At 53.4% G+C, this 20,688-nt stretch overlaps 1 protein-coding gene across 3 annotated transcripts in view; it reads right to left on the minus strand.

The window, feature by feature from the left end:
- SLC4A4 (solute carrier family 4 member 4) overlaps positions 1–20,688 on the minus strand; it is a 121,069-nt gene that overhangs the window by 57,816 nt on the left and 42,565 nt on the right. For all 3 annotated transcript variants that reach the window (XM_054392253.1, XM_054392255.1, XM_054392254.1), the window contains exons 3-4: positions 11,938–12,073; positions 6,088–6,248 (exon numbers count right to left, since the gene is read on the minus strand). In XM_054392253.1, the coding sequence (XP_054248228.1) occupies positions 6,088–6,248; positions 11,938–12,073 (297 nt within the window). The remainder of the gene's footprint in view (positions 1–6,087; positions 6,249–11,937; positions 12,074–20,688) is intronic.

The following is a 20,688-nucleotide window of genomic DNA, read 5'->3' on the forward strand; positions in this document are numbered from 1 at the left end:
CATCACCCTTCCTAATGTGCCTCCTGACCATCCAGCACACAGCTCCCCCACACAACTCCAGGAGGGGCTTGGATCATCTGCATTCTCCTTTTTCTCTTCAGCAGGATTTCCTGCCCCTCACAAAAGCACCACCATTTGGTGTTTCTTTGATGAGACTCTCTCTCAGATGCTCCTTTGATAGCAGAACTTCAGCATCTCCATCCAGCAATACCACCAGCAGGTACCCACTGCACCCAGACTCCCTTCTGCTAAGGAATCACAGGATCAGGTTGGAAGAGACCTTCAGGATCAGTCCAGTCCAGTGGAGCACTGCCAGCTCACCACTAAGCCATGGCCCTCAGCACCACATCTCCACAGCTTTGAAACCCCTCCAGGGACAGGGACTCCACCACTGCCCTGGACAGCCTGGGCCAGGGCTTGACAATGGTTTTGGGGAAGAAATTGTTCCCCATGTCCAACTAAGCCTCCCCTGGTGCAACCTGAGGCTGCTCCCTCTTTTCATGCCCGCATTTCCTCTTGTCCTAAATTCTCATACACTGTCCTGAAGCATCTTCATGCACACCATGGAGCCCAACCAACTGCACCCAGGATGAGATGGTTCTCAGGTCAGAGAGGGAACCTGCTCTGGCCCTGTATTCTCATAGGGTCATAGATTCATAGAATGGGTTGGGTTGGAAGAAATCTTAAAACTCATCCAGTTCCAACCCCCTGCCATGGGCAGGGACACCTCCCACTCAAAGCCTCATCCAATCTAACTTGGAACACTTCCAGGCTTGGAGCCTGCCTGTGTCTGTCCTTAAGATAGAGATGAGGAAGAAATTCTTGCCAGTGAGAGTGGGGAGACACTGGAACAGGTTGCCCAGGGAGGCTGTGGATGCCTCCCTGGAGGGCTGGATGAGGCCTTGAGCAACCTGGGCTGGTGGGAAGTGTCCCTGCCCATGGCAGGGGGTTGGAACTGGCTGAGCTTTAAGATCCATTCCAACCCAACCCATTCCATGAATCCATGAATTTATCCTTCTCCACCCAGCAAGGCTTTCTTCTCTGGCAGAACACAAAACACCAAAGAGAGCTCTCCAAGTCCTTCCTCCCTGCTTGCCCCTACTCTCTGAGCTTTCCTCTTCCTCCCCCAACCACACTGCAAGCTTCCACTTTGCTCCCAAAAATCCCCAAGCCAAACTTTGATCAGCTGCAGCAAGAGCTGAGTTCACCTCACAGGCCCCCAATAAAACCTAATCCAAGGGCAGGAGAAAGTCCTGGAGATGAGGGACTTAATTAAATCACTCCTCAGGACTCTGAACAAAGTGATGGCAACTACAAAAGGCAGAACTTGCTCCAAGTTGTCACAGGCTTTGCCTTCATCTGAATTACCAGCAAAAAGGCTCCCAGCCCACTCTAGGCTGCTCACTTCCCATCAATCCTCTCCTCTCCACTCCTTCATCCCAGAGGAGAAGGGACACACACACAAAAAAACCCCCAACCCAACCCAAACCCCAGGCAGATTAGTGAAGCCTCTCTTTTGTGCAGCAAACCTCACATTAAGCTGTCCCCTTGATTGCCCCAGCTAAGGAGCTGTCCCCCCAGGGCAAGTGGCAGCTCTGATTTGTCCACCAGGAGCTTTTATTTGTGCTAATAACAGAAGCTGTAAGGGGCAGGAGAGGCAGAGCATGCAGCACATTTGCTGACCCACTCAGGCAGAAGATCAGCTCCCCTGGGCTGCCCCACAACATCAGCACCAGGGAAGGAAGCTTCCTTCTGCCACCCCACTCAGGGGCTATGGCTGCACAGCAGGTCTGCAAGTTTTGGGGTTTTGGGGGGGTGGTTCTGGGTGATTTTGGGGACACTTAGAGAATTGTTTGGGTTGGAAAAGCTCTCCAAGGTTATCCAGTCCAACCAGCAACCCAACCCCACCATGGCCACTAAACCCTGGCCCCAAGTGCCATGGCCACACATTTCTTGAACACCTCCAGGGATGGGGACTCCATCACCTCCCTGGGCAGCCTCTTCCAATCCCTGACCACTCTTGCAGCAAAGAAACTTTTCCTCATCTCCAGCCTAAGCTTCCCCTGGCTCAATTTCAGGCCATTGCCTCTCCTCCTATCACCTGAGACTAGGGAGCAGAGACCAACCTCCACCTTCAGAAAAACACAGACCCATGGAGTGGTTTGGGATTGGAAGGGACCTTCAAGCTCATCCAGTTCCAACCCCTGCTGCCATGGGCAGGGACACCTCCCCACCAGCCCAGCTTCTTGCTCAACGCCTCATCCAAGCTGGCTTTGAACACTTCCAGGGTTGGAGCCTCCACAACTTCTCTGGGCAACCTTTTCCAGTGTCTCATCACCCTCACAGAGAAGAATTTCTTCTTCATGTCTCATCTAAATCCAAACTGTTCCAACTGGAAGCCATCACCCCTGGTCCTGCCACTCCATGCCTTTGCCAAAAGACCCTCCCCAGCTCCCCTGCAGCCTCTTTCAAGTACTGGAAGGCTGCTCTAAGGTCTCCCTGGAGCCTTCTCCATGCTGAACAGCTCCAGCCCCCTCAGCCTGCCTTCATAAGAGAGGTGCTGCAGCCCTCTGATCATTTTGGGGGCCCTCCTGTGGGCCACCATCTCCCAAGGTTGCCTCTCTTGGCAACCTGTTTCCAACATCTGACAGCTCCAGCAGTGAAAACCCAAAACCCCAAACCCAACAATGCTTATTCTGCTCTCTACCTCTCCTCACACCACAGCTCCTGGAGTCAATGGCTTGGGTAACTGTGCCCCCACTGCACGCCTCCCTCCCCAGCTCTATTTTGGGATGGCTTCCCCCACGTCACCAGACACAGGCTGTAGCTCTCAGCAATGTCACCAAGTGTCATCCCAGGCCACAGCTATTTTGACCACAAAGCCTTTGCATTCAGCAGCAGCAGCTCATTCCCTGCCTGCTCTGCACTCTGCAGGGCTGCAGGCGAGCACCAACCCCCCCCAACCTCCCCTGCCTTCAGTGCCCACCCTGGCACCTCACTGCAGGCAGCCAGCTCAGCATCCTGCACAAGCTGGGACCTGCAGGCTGCCTCTGTCCTGAGACCCCTGGCCTTCAAAGGGGACCTCCCAAGAAAGCTGAGGAAGGACTTTTTACAGGGCTTGGGGTGATAGGATGAGAGGGAATGGATTGAAGCTTGAGGAGGAAAGATTGAGGAATGGATTGAAGCTTGAGGAGGAAAGATTGAGGAATGATGAGCTGAGGAAAGATTCATTGAGAAGGAAAGATTCAGGAATGGATTGAAGCTTGAGGAGGAAAGATTCAGGAATGGATTGAAGCTTGAGGAGGAAAGATTGCATTGAGAAGGAAAGATTCAGGAATGGATTGAAGCTTGAGGAGGAAAGATTCAGGAATGGATTGAAGCTTGAGGAGGAAAGATTGAGGAATGGATTGAAGCTTGAGGAGGAAAGATTCATTGAGAAGGAAAGATTCAGGAATGGATTGAAGCTTGAGGAGGAAAGATTCAGGAATGGATTGAAGCTTGAGGAGGAAAGATTCATTGAGAAGGAAAGATTCAGGAATGGATTGAAGCTTGAGAAGGAAAGATTCATTGAGAAGGAAAGATTCAGGAATGGATTGAAGCTTGAGGAGGAAAGATTGAGGAATGGATTGAAGCTTGAGAAGGAAAGATTCATTGAGAAGGAAAGATTCAGGAATGGATTGAAGCTTGAGGAGGAAAGATTGAGGAATGGATTGAAGCTTGAGGAGGAAAGATTGAGGAATGGATTGAAGCTTGAGGAGGAAAGATTGAGGAATGGATTGAAGCTTGAGGAGGAAAGATTGAGGAATGGATTGAAGCTTGAGGAGGAAAGATTCAGGAATGGATTGAAGCTTGAGAAGGAAAGATTGAGGAATGGATTGAAGCTTGAGGAGGAAAGATTGAGGAATGGATTGAAGCTTGAGGAGGAAAGATTCAGGAATGGATTGAAGCTTGAGGAGGAAAGATTGAGGAATGGATTGAAGCTTGAGAAGGAAAGATTCATTGAGAAGGAAAGATTCAGGAATGGATTGAAGCTTGAGGAGGAAAGATTCAGGAATGGATTGAAGCTTGAGGAGGAAAGATTGAGGAATGGATTGAAGCTTGAGGAGGAAAGATTGAGGAATGGATTGAAGCTTGAGGAGGAAAGATTGAGGAATGGATTGAAGCTTGAGGAGGAAAGATTCAGGAATGGATTGAAGCTTGAGGAGGAAAGATTCAGGAATGGATTGAAGCTTGAGAAGGAGAGATTCAGGAATGGATTGAAGCTTGAGGAGGAAAGATTCAGGAATGGATTGAAGCTTGAGAAGGAAAGATTCATTGAGAAGGAAAGATTCAGGAATGGATTGAAGCTTGAGAAGGAAAGATTCATTGAGAAGGAAAGATTCAGGAATGGATTGAAGCTTGAGAAGGAAAGATTCAGGAATGGATTGAAGCTTGAGGAGGAAAGATTCAGGAATGGATTGAAGCTTGGGAAGGAGAGATTCAGGAATGGATTGAAGCTTGAGGAGGAAAGATTGAGGAATGGATTGAAGCTTGAGAAGGAAAGATTGAGGAATGGATTGAAGCTTGAGAAGGAAAGATTGAGGAATTGATTGAAGCTTGAGAAGGAAAGATTGAGGAATTGATTGAAGCTTGAGAAGGAGAGATTCAGGAATGGATTGAAGCTTGAGGAGGAAAGATTGAGGAATGGATTGAAGCTTGGGAAGGAGAGATTCAGGAATGGATTGAAGCTTGAGGAGGAAAGATTGAGGAATGGATTGAAGCTTGAGGAGGAAAGATTGAGGAATGGATTGAAGCTTGAGAAGGAGAGATTCAGGAATGGATTGAAGCTTGAGGAGGAAAGATTCAGGAATGGATTGAAGCTTGAGAAGGAAAGATTCATTGAGAAGGAAAGATTCAGGAATGGATTGAAGCTTGAGAAGGAAAGATTCAGGAATGGATTGAAGCTTGAGGAGGAAAGATTCAGGAATGGATTGAAGCTTGAGGAGGAAAGATTCAGGAATGGATTGAAGCTTGAGCAGGAAAGATTGAGGAATGGATTGAAGCTTGAGAAGGAAAGATTGAGGAATGGATTGAAGCTTGAGAAGGAAAGATTGAGGAATTGATTGAAGCTTGAGAAGGAGAGATTCAGGAATGGATTGAAGCTTGAGGAGGAAAGATTGAGGAATGGATTGAAGCTTGGGAAGGAGAGATTCAGGAATGGATTGAAGCTTGAGGAGGAAAGATTGAGGAATGGATTGAAGCTTGAGAAGGAAAGATTGAGGAATTGATTGAAGCTTGAGAAGGAAAGATTGAGGAATTGATTGAAGCTTGAGAAGGAGAGATTCAGGCTGCAGGTGAGGAGGAAATTGTTTAGAGTGAGGTGGTGAGAGACTGGAATAGGTTGCCCAGGGCAGTGGTGGAGTCCCCACCCCTGGAGGGGTTTCAAAGCCATGGTGCTGAGGGGTATGGTTCAGTGGTGACCTGACAGTGTCCAGTCAATGGTTGGACTCCATGATTTTAAAGGTCTCTTCACAGTATAGTAGAGGTTGGAAGGGACCTCCAGAGATCATTGAGTCCAACCCCCCTGCCAGAGCAGGAGCACCCAGGGCAGTCTGAACAGGAATGCATCCAGGTGGGGTTGGAAAGGCTCCAGAGAAGGAGACTCCACAACCCCCCTGGGCAGCCTGCTCCAGGGCTCTGTCAACCTCACAATGAAGAAGTTTCTCCTCATGTTGAGGTGGAACCTTCTCTGTTCAAGCTTGAACCTGGTGTTCCTTGGCATATCACTGTGCAGCACCCAAAAGAGCCTGGCCCCCTCCCCTTGCCCCCCACCCCTCAGCTATTGATAGACATTGATCAGCTCCCTCTCAGCCTTCTCCTCTCCAGACTAAACAGCTCCAGGGCTCTCAGTCTCTCTTCACAGGGGAGATGCTCAAGTCCCCTAACCACCCTCCTGGCTCTCCCTTGGACTCTCTACCAGGTCTCTGTCTCTCTTGACCTGGGGAGCCCCAGACTCCCCCACCAGAATGATTCTCTAACTCCATGACTTGATGAAAAACAGGTAGGGAGGAGCTGAGGGGGGCAAGGTCCAGGGCAGCTTTCACTTACCCACCACCTGTGGGAGGGAAGAGGCTTCAATATCCAGCATTATGGAGCCCTTCTCTATGCAGGTCCTCAACTCAAACAAGCTGTGCAGGGACAAGGTGGCCACGTGAGGCTTGCTCCATCGCTCCCCACCTTGCTCTACCTTCTCCTCAAACTTGATCCACCTGCAAAAGGGCAGAGCACAGAGACTTTGGTAGAGCTGCTGCTGGCTCCTTCAAGACACAGGAAGCAGCCAGGCAGCTGAACCACCACAGCAGCCAGACAAGGGCCAAGGGATTTCCCACATGTCCCCAAGGTCACAAATCCATGGTTGAGTGGCAAAGGTCTCATGGGTCACCTGAGCAGGGACAGCAGCACAGGAGGTTAGGGGCTGGAAGGGACCTCAGCAGATCACAGGATGTTAGGAGCAGAGGATGTCAGGGGCTGGAAGGGACCTCAGCAGATCACAGGATGTTAGGAGCAGAGGATGTCAGGGGCTGGAAGGGACCTCAGCAGATCACAGGATGTTAGGAGCAGAGGATGTCAGGGGCTGGAAGGGACCTCAGCAGATCACAGGATGTTAGGAGCAAAGGATGTCAGGGGCTGGAAGGGACCTCTGGAGATCACAGGATGTTAGGAGCAGAGGATGTCAGGGGCTGGAAGGGACCTCAGCAGATCACAGGATGTTAGGAGCAGAGGATGTCAGGGGCTGGAAGGGACCTCAGCAGATCACAGGATGTTAGGAGCAAAGGATGTCAGGGGCTGGAAGGGACCTCTGGAGATCATCCAGTCCAACCCTCTGCCAGAGCAGGACCATAGGATCCAGTGCAGGTCACACATGAACACATCCAGATGGGTCTTGGATGGAGATGGAGATCCAGAGATGGAGACTCCACCACCTCCCTGGGCAGCCTTCTCCAGTGCTCCACCACCCTCCAAGTGCAGAAGTTCCTCCTCATGTTCAGGTGGAACTTCCTATGGTCAAGTTCCCTCTGCTCTCTGGCTGTTGTTTAATGATTTAACAGAAGAGGTTCTGAACCTCCTCCTGCCCCAAAGAAAGCTCCTCTCTGCCTGAAGAGGAGAGCAAAGGTCAAAGCCTCCTCTGTGCAAAATACTCTTTACAGCCCTAAGCCCACAGCCCAAGAGCAGCAAGCAGGAGGTGTCAGCCCCACCTCCAGCCTTGACCCTGCCCGTGGCTCCGCAGCAGGCAGGGGCTGTGGCAACCCCTCAGGGGCAGCAGAAGTGCTTGCTGAGCCTCTCTGCAGACCCTGGCTCACAGATGGGAAAGGAACATTCCTCTGACTGCTATCAGAGCATCCTGCAAAGGGCTGGCTTGGCTTGGCTGGCAGGGGGGACCTTATGGATCATCTAGTTCCAAGCCCTTGCCATCAGCAGCAGTGGCAGCCAGCCAGTGCCCCAGAGCTTCAGGTTACCTCTCACAGCACCAGACCTGCCCCCTTCCTGCTCTGCTGCTGATGTCACAGCTGGGAAACCTGCTGGACCCTCCCTGGACCTTCACTGTCAGTCCTTGCCCAGCACCACCACCACAGGCTCACAGTATCACATCAGAGGTTGGAAGGGACCTCCAGAGATCATCAGGTCCAACCCCCTGCCAGAGCAGGAGCACCCAGGGCAGTCTGCACAGGACTGCATCCAGGTGGGGTTGGAAAGGCTCCAGAGAAGGAGACTCCACAACCCCCCTGGGCAGCCTGCTCCAGGGCTCTGTCACCATCACTGCAAAGAAGTCTCTCCTCATGTTGAGGTGGAACCTTCTCTGTTCAAGCTTGAACCTGGTGTTCCTTGGCATATCACTGTGCAGCACCCAAAAGAGCCTGGCCCCCTCCCCCTGCTCCCCTCCCCTCAGCTATTGATAGACATTGATCAGCTCCCTCTCAGCCTTCTCCTCTCCAGACTAAACAGCCCCAGGGCTCTCAGTCTCTCTTCACAGGAGAGATGCTGAAGTGCCCTAAGCATCCTCCTGGCTCCCCCTTGGACTCTCTCCAGCAGGTCTCTGTGCCAACAGGCACCAGGACCAGGCAGAGGAAGGTGACATCCTCAAGCCTTGGCCATGGGGTGACTTTACCTACTGTCAGAAATGTCACCATGGGCAAAGGGCCAGCTACAGCCCACTCATCCTGGGGCTGCCCTACAGGAAGCTGAACATGCATCAAGAACCAGCATGGGCAACTAAAGGTCGTCACTGGATCCAGCTCTGGGGTTCCCAACACAGAAGAGACAGGGACCTGATGGAGTGTGGACCAGAGGAGGCCACCAAGATAATCAGAGGGCTGGAGAGCCTCCCCTCTGGGGACAGGCTGAGAGACTTGGGGTGTTCAGCCTGGAGAAGGGAAGGCTGCAGGGAGACCTTAGAACAGCCTTCCAGTACCTGAAAGGGGCTCCAGGAGAGCTGGGGAGGGACTGTTCAGAAGGGGCTGTGGGGATAGGACAAGGGACAATGGTTTGAAAGTGGAGCAGGGCAGAGTTAGGTTGGACATCAGGAGGAAGTTCTGCACAGTGAGGGTGGGGAGACACTGGAACAGGCTGCCCAGGGAGGTGGTTGAGGCTCCATCCCTGGAGACATTCAAGGTCAGACTTGATGTGGCCCTGGGCAGCCTGATCTGGTTGGAGGTGCCCCTGATGCCTGCAGGGGGGTTGGCCAAGGTGACCTCTGAGGGTCCCTTCCAACCTGATGCAATCATCTTTGATCAGTAGCTTTAGAGCTCTTGCTAGAGATTTTGTGGCAGGCATTTTTTCTGCTGCCCAGGAGAGCTCTGGAGGGGGTGGCCTCACCTGCCTGACCCTTCCAGTGCCAATCCCCTTCTCCTTCCCCCCACTTCCACACTGCTCTAGGAGTGAAGAGCTGCAGCTGGTCTGCCTGCTGAAGCACAGAGCTGGCCAGCTCCAGGAGCTGCTCCTCAGCTTCCAGCAGGTTTGGCTGGGCAAGATGAGGTCATTTCAGGAAGGTACTGAAAAATCCTGAACCTGGGCAAGATCACTATCAGCAGAAGAGCTCCACAGCCAGGAGCTTGGGTCAAGTTTGGGCATCACTGGGTGCCTCAACATGGTGCTTCAAGCATGGCATGTACCTTCATGAAGATGTATCTTCAAAGAGGGAGAACCTGCTCCATCTAGCACTTCTAGCAACCTGTGAGGACACCTAAAGCCAGAAATCGTTTGCCAGAGAAGAGGAACCTCCTTTTCTCTCTACAGCCACCTGAAGGTACCAAGAGCACAGCAATGTGCCCTTGTGGCCAAGGCCAATGCTCTCCTGGGGGGCATCAAGAAGAGTGTGGCCAGAAGGTCAAGGGAGGTTCTCCTCCCCCCCTGTGCTCTGCCCTAGTGAGACCAAATCTGGAGTATGGAGTCCAGCTCTGGGCTCCCAAGTTGCAAAGGGACAGAGATCTGCTGGAGAGTGTCCAAGAGAGGCTAGGAGGATGATGAAGGGACTGGAACCTCTGTGTGATGAGGAAGGGCTGAGAGCCCTGGGGCTGGTTAGTCTGGAGAAGAGAAGACTGCGAGGAGATCTTAGGAATGTTGCTGGAGCCCTGGAACAGGCTGCCCAGAGAGGTTGTGGAGTCTCCTTCTCTGGAGACTTTCAAGATCCATCTGGCTGTGTTCCTGTATGACCTGCCCTGGGTGACCCTGCTCTAGCAGGGGGGTCAGGCTGGATGATCTCCAGAGGTCCCTTCCACCCCCAAATATTCAGTGATTTTATGATGTCCCACCCAAGCTCCTTTGAAAGGTAGGAGTGGAGCACTCCTGAGGCATCCTTCAAGAAGCAGCAGAGCTTTGTGAAGCTCCTGATGGATGGATGACATCAGTGGACTGGAGGAAAAACAGCTTCCCAATATTCACAGTATAAAGGACAGACTGAGGAGACTGCTTGGTAAGAAAGGCCACACAAGGGTCTCATCATTTCCATTGGCATTGCAACCCCTCCCCAAAGACCTCAGCATGCACAGAGCAAAGCATCAGCTGCTGTCACCAGCTGAGGTGGGACAGAGTGGAAGCACAGAGCTGATGATTCACAGATCCATAGAAAGGGTTGGGTTGGAAGGGACCTCAGCATGCACAAAGCAAAGCATCCTCTGCTGTCACCGGAAGTGGGACAAGGGACAGAATGGAAGCATTGAGCTAATGATTCACAGATCTATAGAATGATTTGGGTTGGAAGGAATCTTCAGGATCATCCAGTTCCAAGGGACACCTCCCACCAGCACAGCCTGCTCAAGGCTTCATCCAACCTGGCCTTGAACACCTCCAGGGAGGGTGCATCCACAGCCTCCCTGGGGAAGGAAAGCAATAAAAGGGGAAAAGGATGAGCAACAAGGTAGGAGTTAAAGAGTAAAAGGTGAAAAGTTCTTCCACAGGTTCTCCAAGTGACCAAGAAGTCAAAATAAAGAGAGATAAGGTGGGGGGTGAAGGGGTAGGTGCTGGAGCACCTCATCAAATTGAGGGTAAAGAAGATTAAGGTAACCAAACAAGATGTGCTAAGTGCCAGCACTGTGAGGCTGGGAGGTGGGGAAAGAGCTCAGCCCAGCCACAAGAAAGGAAAATGAAAAGCCTGGAGTTCAGCAAGCGGGGTTGGGAATGGGGAAGGAAGAGCCCTGGACAGCTCTGAGGGGTGAGCAGCTCTGGGGGGTGAGAGCAGCTCTCTGGGGTGAGACCTTTCAGGCTTCACAGCCACCAGACTGCAATCAGGGAGTTACCTTCTAAGGCAAACCCAAGGGAAGTATTTGTAGAGTATACAAAATATTCCTAACTTCCTAAGGACTAGAGGGCAACCAGCAGCCTTGAGGTGATGGATCCAACCCAGTGGCACTTCTTGGTGGTGTTCAGAAATCATCTCTACATCCCAGATGAACATGCCAGGGGACTGGCATGGGCTTGGGACTGTGCTTTGGGTAAAGTTCTTTGAGCAAACCACCAGCAGCACCAAAGGAGGAGGCAGAGAACCTACCCAAGAAACTACCCAAGCCAGCCTCTCTCACACACCTTCAAGCACTTCCTCAAAAGCAGAAAGCTTCAGAGTTTTGGGGTTGTTTGGGGTTTTTTGGGTCTTTTTTTTTTTTGCCTGTTTAAAATGAACAGGCAAATTATTATTTTTATTATTTCAAATAGTTTTGTGTTATTGTTATTTATTAGGTCACCAAGATGATCAGAGGGCTGGAGAAGCTCCCCTATGGGGACAGGCTGGGAGCTGGGGATGTTCAGCCTGGAGAAGAGAAGGGTACAGGGAGACCTTACAGCAACCTTCCAGTACCTGAAGGGGCTGCAAGAGAGCTGGGGAGGGACTTTTGACAAGGGCTGGGAGTGACAGGAGGAGGGCAATGGGAGAGGGGAGATTAAGGCTGGAGATGAGGAAGAAATTCTTGACAGTGAGGGTGGTGAGGCTCTGGCACAGGATGCCCAGGGAGGTTGTGGATGCCCTCTCCCTGGAGGTGTTCAAGGTCAGGTTGGATGAGTCCTTGAGCAGCCTGGGATGGTGGGAGGTGTCCTTGCCCATGGCATGGGGTTGGAATTGGCTGAGCTTGAAGATCCCTTCCAACCCAACCCATTTCCATGGCAAGAAGAGGAGTCAAAGCCATGCTTGCCAAGCCATTCCCAGGGAAGTGTCACCCTAAAATCATGAGAACTTTTCCACCAGGAAGCCTCCCTTAAAGCTGGACGCCCTTCAAGGGCCCTTCCAACCCAACCCATTCTGTCAATCTCCCTCTTGCAGTGGCCCTGAGCAGTCTGCCCTAGCTGGAGGTGTCCCTGCTGACTGCAGCAGGGGCTGGACAAGAGGACCCCTCCAGGGTCTTTTCCACCCTGATGTGATCTCTACCTGTGCAGCTGTCCCTCCCCTCCAGAGCAAAGCCCACCCCAACCCACCTGGCAGTCTCCTTCCACTCCATCTCTTGCCCATCGACGGCCAGGAGCTCGTCCAGCTCGGTGAAGAGCTGCGGGGGCGCGGGGCTGTCATCCTCCTCTCCCAGGATGAAGCGGATGCGCTCGGCGGCAGGGGAGACTGCAGAGGTGAAAATACTGCGGTTAACAGCCTGGGGGATGACCTGGGAGGGGCTGCTCCTCTCCTTCCCCTTCTCCCCAAAGCCATTCAGCTGCTTCTCTTGGCTGTCTTTTCCATTTGACATCCTAGGTGCTGCCGGCGGTGGGGCGTGAGCGAGGGTCGGTCTCTCTCTCTCTCTCTCTCTCTCCTCCTTCTCTCCCCTTCCTTGCCTCTCACTTAACTCCTGCAAAGTTCAAGCTGGGAGTAAAGTTCAGGAGAACTTGCCTCTTCCTACAGTCCTGAACTATGCTAACAGCAGTCTGCAGCCCCTTGTAAAAGAGCAACAACAACAACACAAGCCCCACTGAGCTCTGACTGCTGGCTGCTGTGTGCCCAGGACCCTCCTGCCCTCTGCTCAGCCCAGCTCCTTCACCCCCTTTTTTATATGACATAAAACCAGTCTCAACCAAGCTATTTTGGGGGGGGGGGGGGGTTGCTGTCACAAGCATCCCATGGCTGTTGGGTGCTTTTTCTTTCACCCCTCCCTGCCAACCAGGCTGAGGCTGCCATTGGCCTGCCAGGAATACTTCCCAGGAATATTTAACAGAAGGGTTGTCTCATCTATACATGGAGAAGGTGACTCAACACATTTGGTCAGGCATCAATGCACTGAGGGAGGGAAAAAAAAAAACCAACACACCCAGGTGGGAAAAGACTGCTCAGGTAAGGTGAAGGAAATCACAGAACCAGAGAATGGTAGAGGTTGGAAGGGATCTCCAGAGATCCAGGCCCAACCTGCCAGAGCAGGAGCACCCAGGGGAGTCTGCACAGGAATGCATCCAGGTGGGGTTGGAAAGTCTCCAGAGAAGGAGACTCCACAACCCCCCTGGGCAGCCTGCTCCAGGGCTCTGTCAACCTCACAATGAAGAAGTTTCTCCTCATGTTGAGGTGGAACCTTCTCTGTTCCAGCTTGAACCTGGTGTTCCTTGGCTTATCACTGTGCAGCACCCAAAAGAGCCTGGCCCCCTCCCCTTGCCCCCCACCCCTCAGCTATTGATAGACATTGATCAGATCCCTCTCAGCCTTCTCTTCTCCAGACTAAACAGCCCCAGGGCTCTCAGTCTCTCTTCACAGGGGAGATGCTCAACTCCCCTAAGCATCCTCCTGGCTCTCCCTTGGACTCTCTCCAGCAGGTCTCTGTCTCAGATATTGGTAGACATTGATCAGATCCCCTCTCAGCCTTCTCCTCTGCCCAGGAGCTGCTCAACATCTCATGTCATGGCACAAGCTAAGTTCCTTTGCTCATTTAAGATGAAGGAAATCGAGGCACAAGCAAAGTTCAATAGCTCCAGGGGGAAAAAACGTGAGCAGAGAGCCCTGCTTGGTGAAGAAAAACATCTCTGAAAATTAAAACCTGAGGACACGACTGGCCACCATCCCAAGACCTAAGGGCATCCAGTCCCTTCATCATCCTCATAGCCCTCCCTTGGACTCTCTCCAGCAGATCCCTGTCCCTCTTCAACTGGGGAGCCCATAACTGGATGCAATACTCCAGGTGAGGTCTTACGAGGGCAGAATAGAGGGAGAGGAGACCCTCCCTTGATCTGCTGGCCCCACTCTTCTGAATGCCCCCCAGGATCCCACACTGAGTGCTGGATGCCTTGGCTGCGCTGTAGCAGCTGCACTTTGCAGCACAGCTCCAAAACACCCCTGCAAGCAAACTCCTGACCTCCAGCATGCAAACCATCCTTGCACTTATGAAAAGCAAGCTGGGACTCAAAGCCTGCCCCTAAGCCACGTTTACAACAAACCTGGGTGGAAATCACCAAGCCTACAAACGTTGACATCGGAGCTCAGCTTCCTAGGGGCAGCCCCAGTCAGCCCCTGGTGCCAGCAGCTTCTCCTAAAACCAACACACCTGAGCACCAGGAGGCACAGCTCCACTTCTGCCTGGCAGAGAAGCTTGGAACCAGATGATCTTTAAGGCCCCTTCCAACCTAAGTCGTTCTGTGAGTCCCCTGCAGCTGATGGCTCTCAACAGACCTCAGCATCCTCAGCAGAATTTCTGTAGCACAGTTAGGAGAGCAGGAAATCCCCAGCAGATCACTTGGAAAAGCAGAGTGGAGCTCAGCAAGGAGTTGGGGCATGGAGGAGCCTGGAGGAGAAAGGGCTGCAGAGCTGCTGGAGGCCAGGGGGAATGATCCCTTTCCAGTCACCTTGAAGTGGGTTTGTTACCTGAAGGTTGCTCCCCACATCAGATGATTAACTCCACAACTGCTCCCAGCCTGTGACTCATGGAGTTGCAGCAGGAAAGGCATCACAGAAATGCTCCCAGCACACCTGGGCATGCAGCACACACTCAATCCTGCAATGGCTTGGAAGGGAAGGGACCTTAAAGATCAGACAGTTCCAACCCCCTGCCATGGGGCCACAGCACAGCTTGCTCAAGGACTCATCCAGCCTGGCCCTGAACACCTCCAGGCAGGAGGCATCCATGACCTCTCTGGGCAACCTGTGCCAGTCTCTCCCCTCCCTCACTGCAAACAATTTCTTCCTCATTTCCAGTCCCAATCTCCCCTCTTCCACCTCAAAGCCATTGTCCCTCATCCTGTCACTCCCAGCCCTTGTCCAAAGTCCCTCCCCAGCTCTCCTGGAGCACCTTCAGGTACTGGAAGGCTGCTCTAAGGTCTCCCTGGACCCTCCTCTTCTCCAGGCTGAACAGCCCCAACCCTCCCATCCCATCCCCAATAGGGGAGGTTCTCCATCCCTCTGATCATCTTGGTGGCCTCCTCCGGACCTGCCCCAACTGAGCTGCTCTGGCAATTTTATGTTGGGGGGAGAAGGGGGGTGAATTTTCATCCCACCACACCACTCCATGCCCTGCTTGTGTGGGGAGCCCCAGGAGAGGCTGCAGTGCTGCAGGTGGCGGCAGGGGGGGGTCTCACAAGACGTCACCCTTGCTGTCTTTCCTCCTTTGTTGGTATTTTTGGTTTTGGCTAATGAGCTATTAGGTGCACTTAGGCCAGCTGATAAGGTTGAACACCCCAATTAAGGCCCATGCTGGGTCAGAGGTCCCTGGGGGCTGGGCTGGCCACATGCTCTTTAGTGCTGTAGGTTAATGGGGCGTTGCTGCTGCTTGTTTATGTCCTCTCCTTAGCAAGGGGAACATATTTTCATCTTAATCTCTGGACCTGAACACTGTGTGCTCAGTGGTGGACAGCTGAGGAGCTGAGGGCTGAGCAATTAGCCCTCAGGGTGGGGGTGAACTCTGCAGAACCTCCCTCTGGCTGACCTTTGAGCACCAACGCCACCAGCCTGCCCCAGCCGTGACCATCACCTTCGCTTCCAGCCCAGCCACACAGCTCAGCAGCTGCTGCAACCAGCACCACCAGCCTCAGGAGATGCTGCTGCTGCTCCTCCTGCTGCTGCTCGGAAGGCTTTGAAATCGTTTTTCCTTCCTGCCTTCTCCAAGGAGCAACCTGATGATCAACAGCCACACGCAGCACCTTACCCAGGGAGGTTGTGGATGTCCTCCAGGGGCAGCCCTGCCCTGCACCTCCTGCTTGTGCTGAGGGAAGGGTCCCCTCCTCTGTCCCCACACAGCCATCTGCCACCTTAGAGATGATGTTCCCAGCTGCTGGAACAGCTTTCCTGCTTCCTTTGACACTCCAGAGCTCCTTCACCCCTTCAGGGGTTGCTCTGTGAGCTCTCCTTGCAGATGTGATCTTAGAGCTCTCCATCAGCATTAATGATTCTGTGATCATATGTCCCTTTCCTGGAGGTGTTCAAGGCCAGGTTGGATGATCCCCTGAGCAAGCTGGGCTGGTGGGAGGTGTCCCTGCCCATGGCAGGGGGTTGGGACTGGATGGTCTTTAAGGTCCTTTCCAAGCCAAACCATTCCATGAGTCTATGAAAACCCAACTCCACAGGGCTGGGATCATATCTCCCCCTGAACGGAGAGGACTCAAGGTGTCAACTGCAACTGGCAAAACTGCTCCAATGCAACATCTGAACAGAGCTATGGCCATGCCATGCATGGTGGAGTAGGTCCAGAGGAGGCCACAACAATGATGCAAAGGCTGGAACCTCTCTGCTGTGTGGCCAGGCTGAGAGAGTTGGCTTTGCTCAGCCTGCATAAGAGAAGACTCCAGGGAGACCTCCTGGTGGCCTTTCAGTGATTGAAGGAGCTGCTCAGAAAGCTGGGGAGAGAGGTTTGAGCATGGCCTGTTGTGACAGGAGAAGGGATGATGGTTGGAACTCAAAGAGGGAGATCTGGACTAGAAAGAAGGAAGAAATGTTTGACACTGAGGGTGGTGAGACCCTGGCCTGAGTTGCTCAGAGAGGTGGTGGGTGCCTCGCCCCTGGAACCATTCCAAGGGAGGTTGTCTGGAGCTCTGAGCAAGCTGCTCTCACTGCAGATCATAGAACAGAATCATAGACTCAGTCAGGGTTGGCAGGGACCACAAGGATCATCTAGTTCCAACCCCCCTGCCATGGGCAGGGACACCTCACACTAGATGTCCCTGGTTGGACTGGGTTGGAGGTTGGACTGGATGAGCTTTGAAGGTCCCCTTCCCACCCAAACCAGTCTGGGATGCTCTACTAAGTGACACCCCTGAGCTCCTCCTCTTCCCTTTCCCACCCTGCTGTTCAGTGACAAGAGGCCCAGGAGGCAGCCTACAAAGCAGATCCCTTGCAGGAGAGGAGAACATCAGCAGTTTGCCCTGGTTCAGCTCAGGCCAGCTAGGAGCACAACTCACCCCCTCGGGTCCCCAGAGGCAAAAATCAATCTCCAGCAGCAGAGGCAAACCTCAGGGAGCTCAGAAACAGCCAGAGACAGGTCCTGGCACAGCCACCCCACATGGCCAGCCTGACATCAGCCCAACTCCTGCTCTGGCTGGCTCTGCTGGGACCTGCCCTGCCCAGCTCAGTGCTGGCATGCATGGAAATGCCAGGAGGCTTTGTGGCATCACTGAGTATCCTCAAGTCACTCCCTGCACAATTCCAAGTGCCTCCTCACTTGTCCTGAGTGGGAGACGGTTAGATTCATGGAATGAGTTGGGTTGGAAGGGACCTTAAAGCTCAGCCAGTTCCAACCCCCTGCCATGGGCAGGGACACCTCCCACCAGCACAGGTTGCTCAAGGCCTCATCCAACCTGGCCTTGAACACCTCCAGGGAGGGGACATCCACAGCCTCCCTGGGCATCCTGTTCCAGACTCCCACCACCCTTGCGCTGAAGAACTTCCTCAGATCCAGTCTAAACCTACTCCACAACCTCCCCAGGCAACCTGGTCCAGTCCAGGACCTCCCTGGGCAACCTGTTCCAGTCCAGAACCTCTCCAGGCAACCTGTTGCAGTTCGTGACCTCCCCAGACAACCTGGTCCAGTCCAGAACCTCCCCAGGCAGCCTGTTCCAGTGCCTCCCCACCCTCATCAACTGTCCAGGTGGACAATGCTGCCTTGGGATGGAGAGGACTCCCTTGTGCTGATGCACAAGTCCTCTTCTCCAGTCCTCAGCATGGTTTTCCTCCTGGTTTCTCACCTTGCTGCTCCCAGAGACACCTCTAGACACCTTTGAATCCTGCACCTCAGTCAACTGCTTCAGGCAGGCAAGGTTACCCAGCACAAAGTTCTCTCTTACTCTGGAGAGCATCAGCAGCTACAAAGCCCCAAGAGGCCTGGTGTGAATCCTTCTGAAAGCCTGGGGTGACACTAGCAAGGGAGGGAGGCTCTTTGCCAGCTGTGCTTTCCAAACTCAAGCAGGAGATGATCACCTTCCCATGCTTCAAAGCCATCTGAGGTCAGGGTGAGCTGGGTCGAGTGCAGGACCTGCACTTGATCACAGCTGTAAACTCCTTTTCCTTCCAGTTCAGCTGACTTCACCTCCAAAACTCATCTGTTAACCCAAACAGATTCACAGATGGCACTGGGGTGGAAGGGACCTCCAAAGGGCATCTTGGCCAACCCCCCTGCGCTCAGCAGGGACACCTCCAGCTAGAGCAGGCTGCACAGGGACACATTGAGTCTGATCTTGAATGTCTGCAGGGATGGGGCCTCAAATGCATCCCTGGGCAGCCTGTTCCAGTGTCTCCCCACCCTCATCGTGCAGAACTTCCTCCTGATGCCCAACCTGACTCTGCCCTGCTCCAGTTCCAAACCATTTGTCCTCATCCTACCCTCACAGCCCCTTCTGAACAGTCCCTCCCCAGCTCTCCTTCAGATACTGAAGTGCAGCTCTGAGGTCTCCCTGCAGCCTTCTCTTCAACCCCAACTCTCTTAGCCTGTCTTCACAGGAGAGGTTCTCCAGCCCTCTGGCCATCATTTTGATTAACTAGCATCAGTACAAGACCTCACACAGTTTAATCATAGCCTGGTGAAGAGGAGGCTGAGGAGGGACCTCACTGCTCTCTACAGCTCCCTGAGAGGAGGTTGGAGCCAGGTGGGGGTTGGGCTCTTCTCACATGTAGCAAGTGACAGGACAAGAGGCAACAGCCTCAGGTTGTGCCAGGGGAGGTTCAGCTTGGAGATCAGGAACAATTTCTTCCCAGCAAAGGTTGTGTAGGCACTGGAAGAAGCTGCCCAGGGAGGTGGTGGAGGGATGTCAGAGGTGTGGATGTGGTGCTGAGGGATGTGGTGCTGAGGGATGTGGTGCTGAGGGATGTGGTGCTGAGGGATGTGGTGCTGAGGGATGTGGTGCTCAGGGATGTGGTGCTCAGGGATGTGGTGCTCAGGGATGTGGTGCTCAGGGATGTGGTGCTCAGGGATGTGGTGCTCAGGGATGTGGTGCTCAGGGATGTGGTGCTCAGGGATGTGGTGCTCAGGGATGTGGTGCTCAGGGATGTGGTGCCCAGGGATGTGGTGCTCAGGGATGTGGTGCCCAGGGATGTGGTGCTCAGGGATGTGGTGCTCAGGGATGTGGTGCTCAGGGATGTGGTGCTCAGGGGCAGTGGCTCAGCAGCAGTGCTGGGGTTGTGAGCTCTGGGTGAGAGGCTGGGCTGATGATCTCAAAGGTCCCTTCCAACCTCAACACTTGAATGGCTCTGAAACCATCCCCTGCAGCTCAGGGCAGCTGGGATTCTCCCTCCATCCAGCTTCCAGCTGCAGGGCAGGCTGTGGCCGCTCCCTACCTCCCCGTGATCCCCTTGCACAACAGGGCTGTCATCAGAAGCAGCAGTGAGCTGGACCAGTGCTGATTACAGAGGTGGCTGATAAGGCCACAGCTCACCACTGCCCTGATCTCATGGGGAGATCCCTCCTCTGCACCCAGCTGGCTTGGTTTAGTTCCTCAGCTTGGGCAGAAGCTGCTGAGGAAAGCTTCTGAAGCAGATCTGACTGGGGGAAGGAGAGCTGAGACCTGCCAGCTCCACCTGGCTCACAGATCACTCAGCTTCCTGAAGGACTAAACAAACAGAGCCACACCTAAAACAGAGAGGCACTAGAAGTCATCATCTGGGAGTTCCTCCTGCTCCATGAACAGCTTCAAGACCTCCAGAGGTCCCTTCCAACCCCTAGCATCCTGGGAGCTGAGCCCAGGGCAAAGCACAACCTCTCAGGCTGGCCCAGCACTCCTGGAGCACTGCTCCCATCACAGCATGGCACACAGTCTCCTGGAAGCAGGGAATGGTAGGGGTTGGAAGAGACCTCTGGAGATCATCCAGTCCAAGGCCCCTGCCAAAGCAGGGTCAGCTAGGGTCATGCTCTTATCACAGAACAGAGAATTAGATGATAAGAGCAAATTAGATGATAACAACCCAGCTGAGAACTGACTCCCCCAAGTTCTCCATCAAGTGAGAGCATCCTTGAGCACCACTGAAGCAGCCAACTGGCCTGAAAGTGTGCCAGGGGAGGATTAGGTTGGAGATTAGGAAACATTTCTTTGCTGCAAGAGTGGTCAGGGATTGGAAGAGGCTGCCCAGGGAGGTGGTGGAGTCCCCATCCCTGGAGGGGTTCAAGAAACCTGTGGCCATGGTGGGGTTGGGTTGAAACTCCCTGGGCAACCTGTTCCAGTGCTTCCCCACCCCATCCCAAGCCTTTCATCCCACCTTTTGGGTGACAGTGGTGATTTCTGGCAGCTCCTGGAGGTCAGCCATCAGCAGAGCTGCCACAGCAGCACATTTTTAAGGAGCTGTTAGTGAGGGGTTGCCAAAAGAAAAAGACTTTACTAAGGAGAAAGCAGCACCTCAAGAAAAAGCTGGCTGGCTCCTGAGCTTCCCACCAGCTCCTCTTGTCACATGGACACAGGCTCACAGGATGTTAGGGGTTGGAAGGGACCTTCAGAGGTCATCAAGACCAACCTCCTGCCAGAGCAGGACCATAGAATCCAGCACAAGTCACACACAGGAATGCATCCAGATGGGGCTGCTGGAAAGTCTCCAGAGAAGGAGACTCCACAACCCCTCTGAGCAGCCTGCTCCAGTGCTCTGTGAGCCTCACAGTGAAGAAGTTCCTCCTCATGTTGAGGTGTTGTAGGACCTCCCTTGCACCTCAACAAGAGCCAAGGCTCCATTTAGCAGCTCCCCAATTCCCAGCATGTTTCTTCTCCTTTGCCTTTCCTCTCTTTTCCTCCCAGCCTCCCTGTGCTGTTCACCCCTCTGGATTCCTGCTGGGCTCAAATTCCAGCACCTCCCACACCTCA

The sequence above is a fragment of the Indicator indicator genome, chromosome 25 (assembly GCF_027791375.1).
Source record: "Indicator indicator isolate 239-I01 chromosome 25, UM_Iind_1.1, whole genome shotgun sequence".
In the NCBI taxonomy this organism is placed as follows: domain Eukaryota; kingdom Metazoa; phylum Chordata; class Aves; order Piciformes; family Indicatoridae; genus Indicator; species Indicator indicator.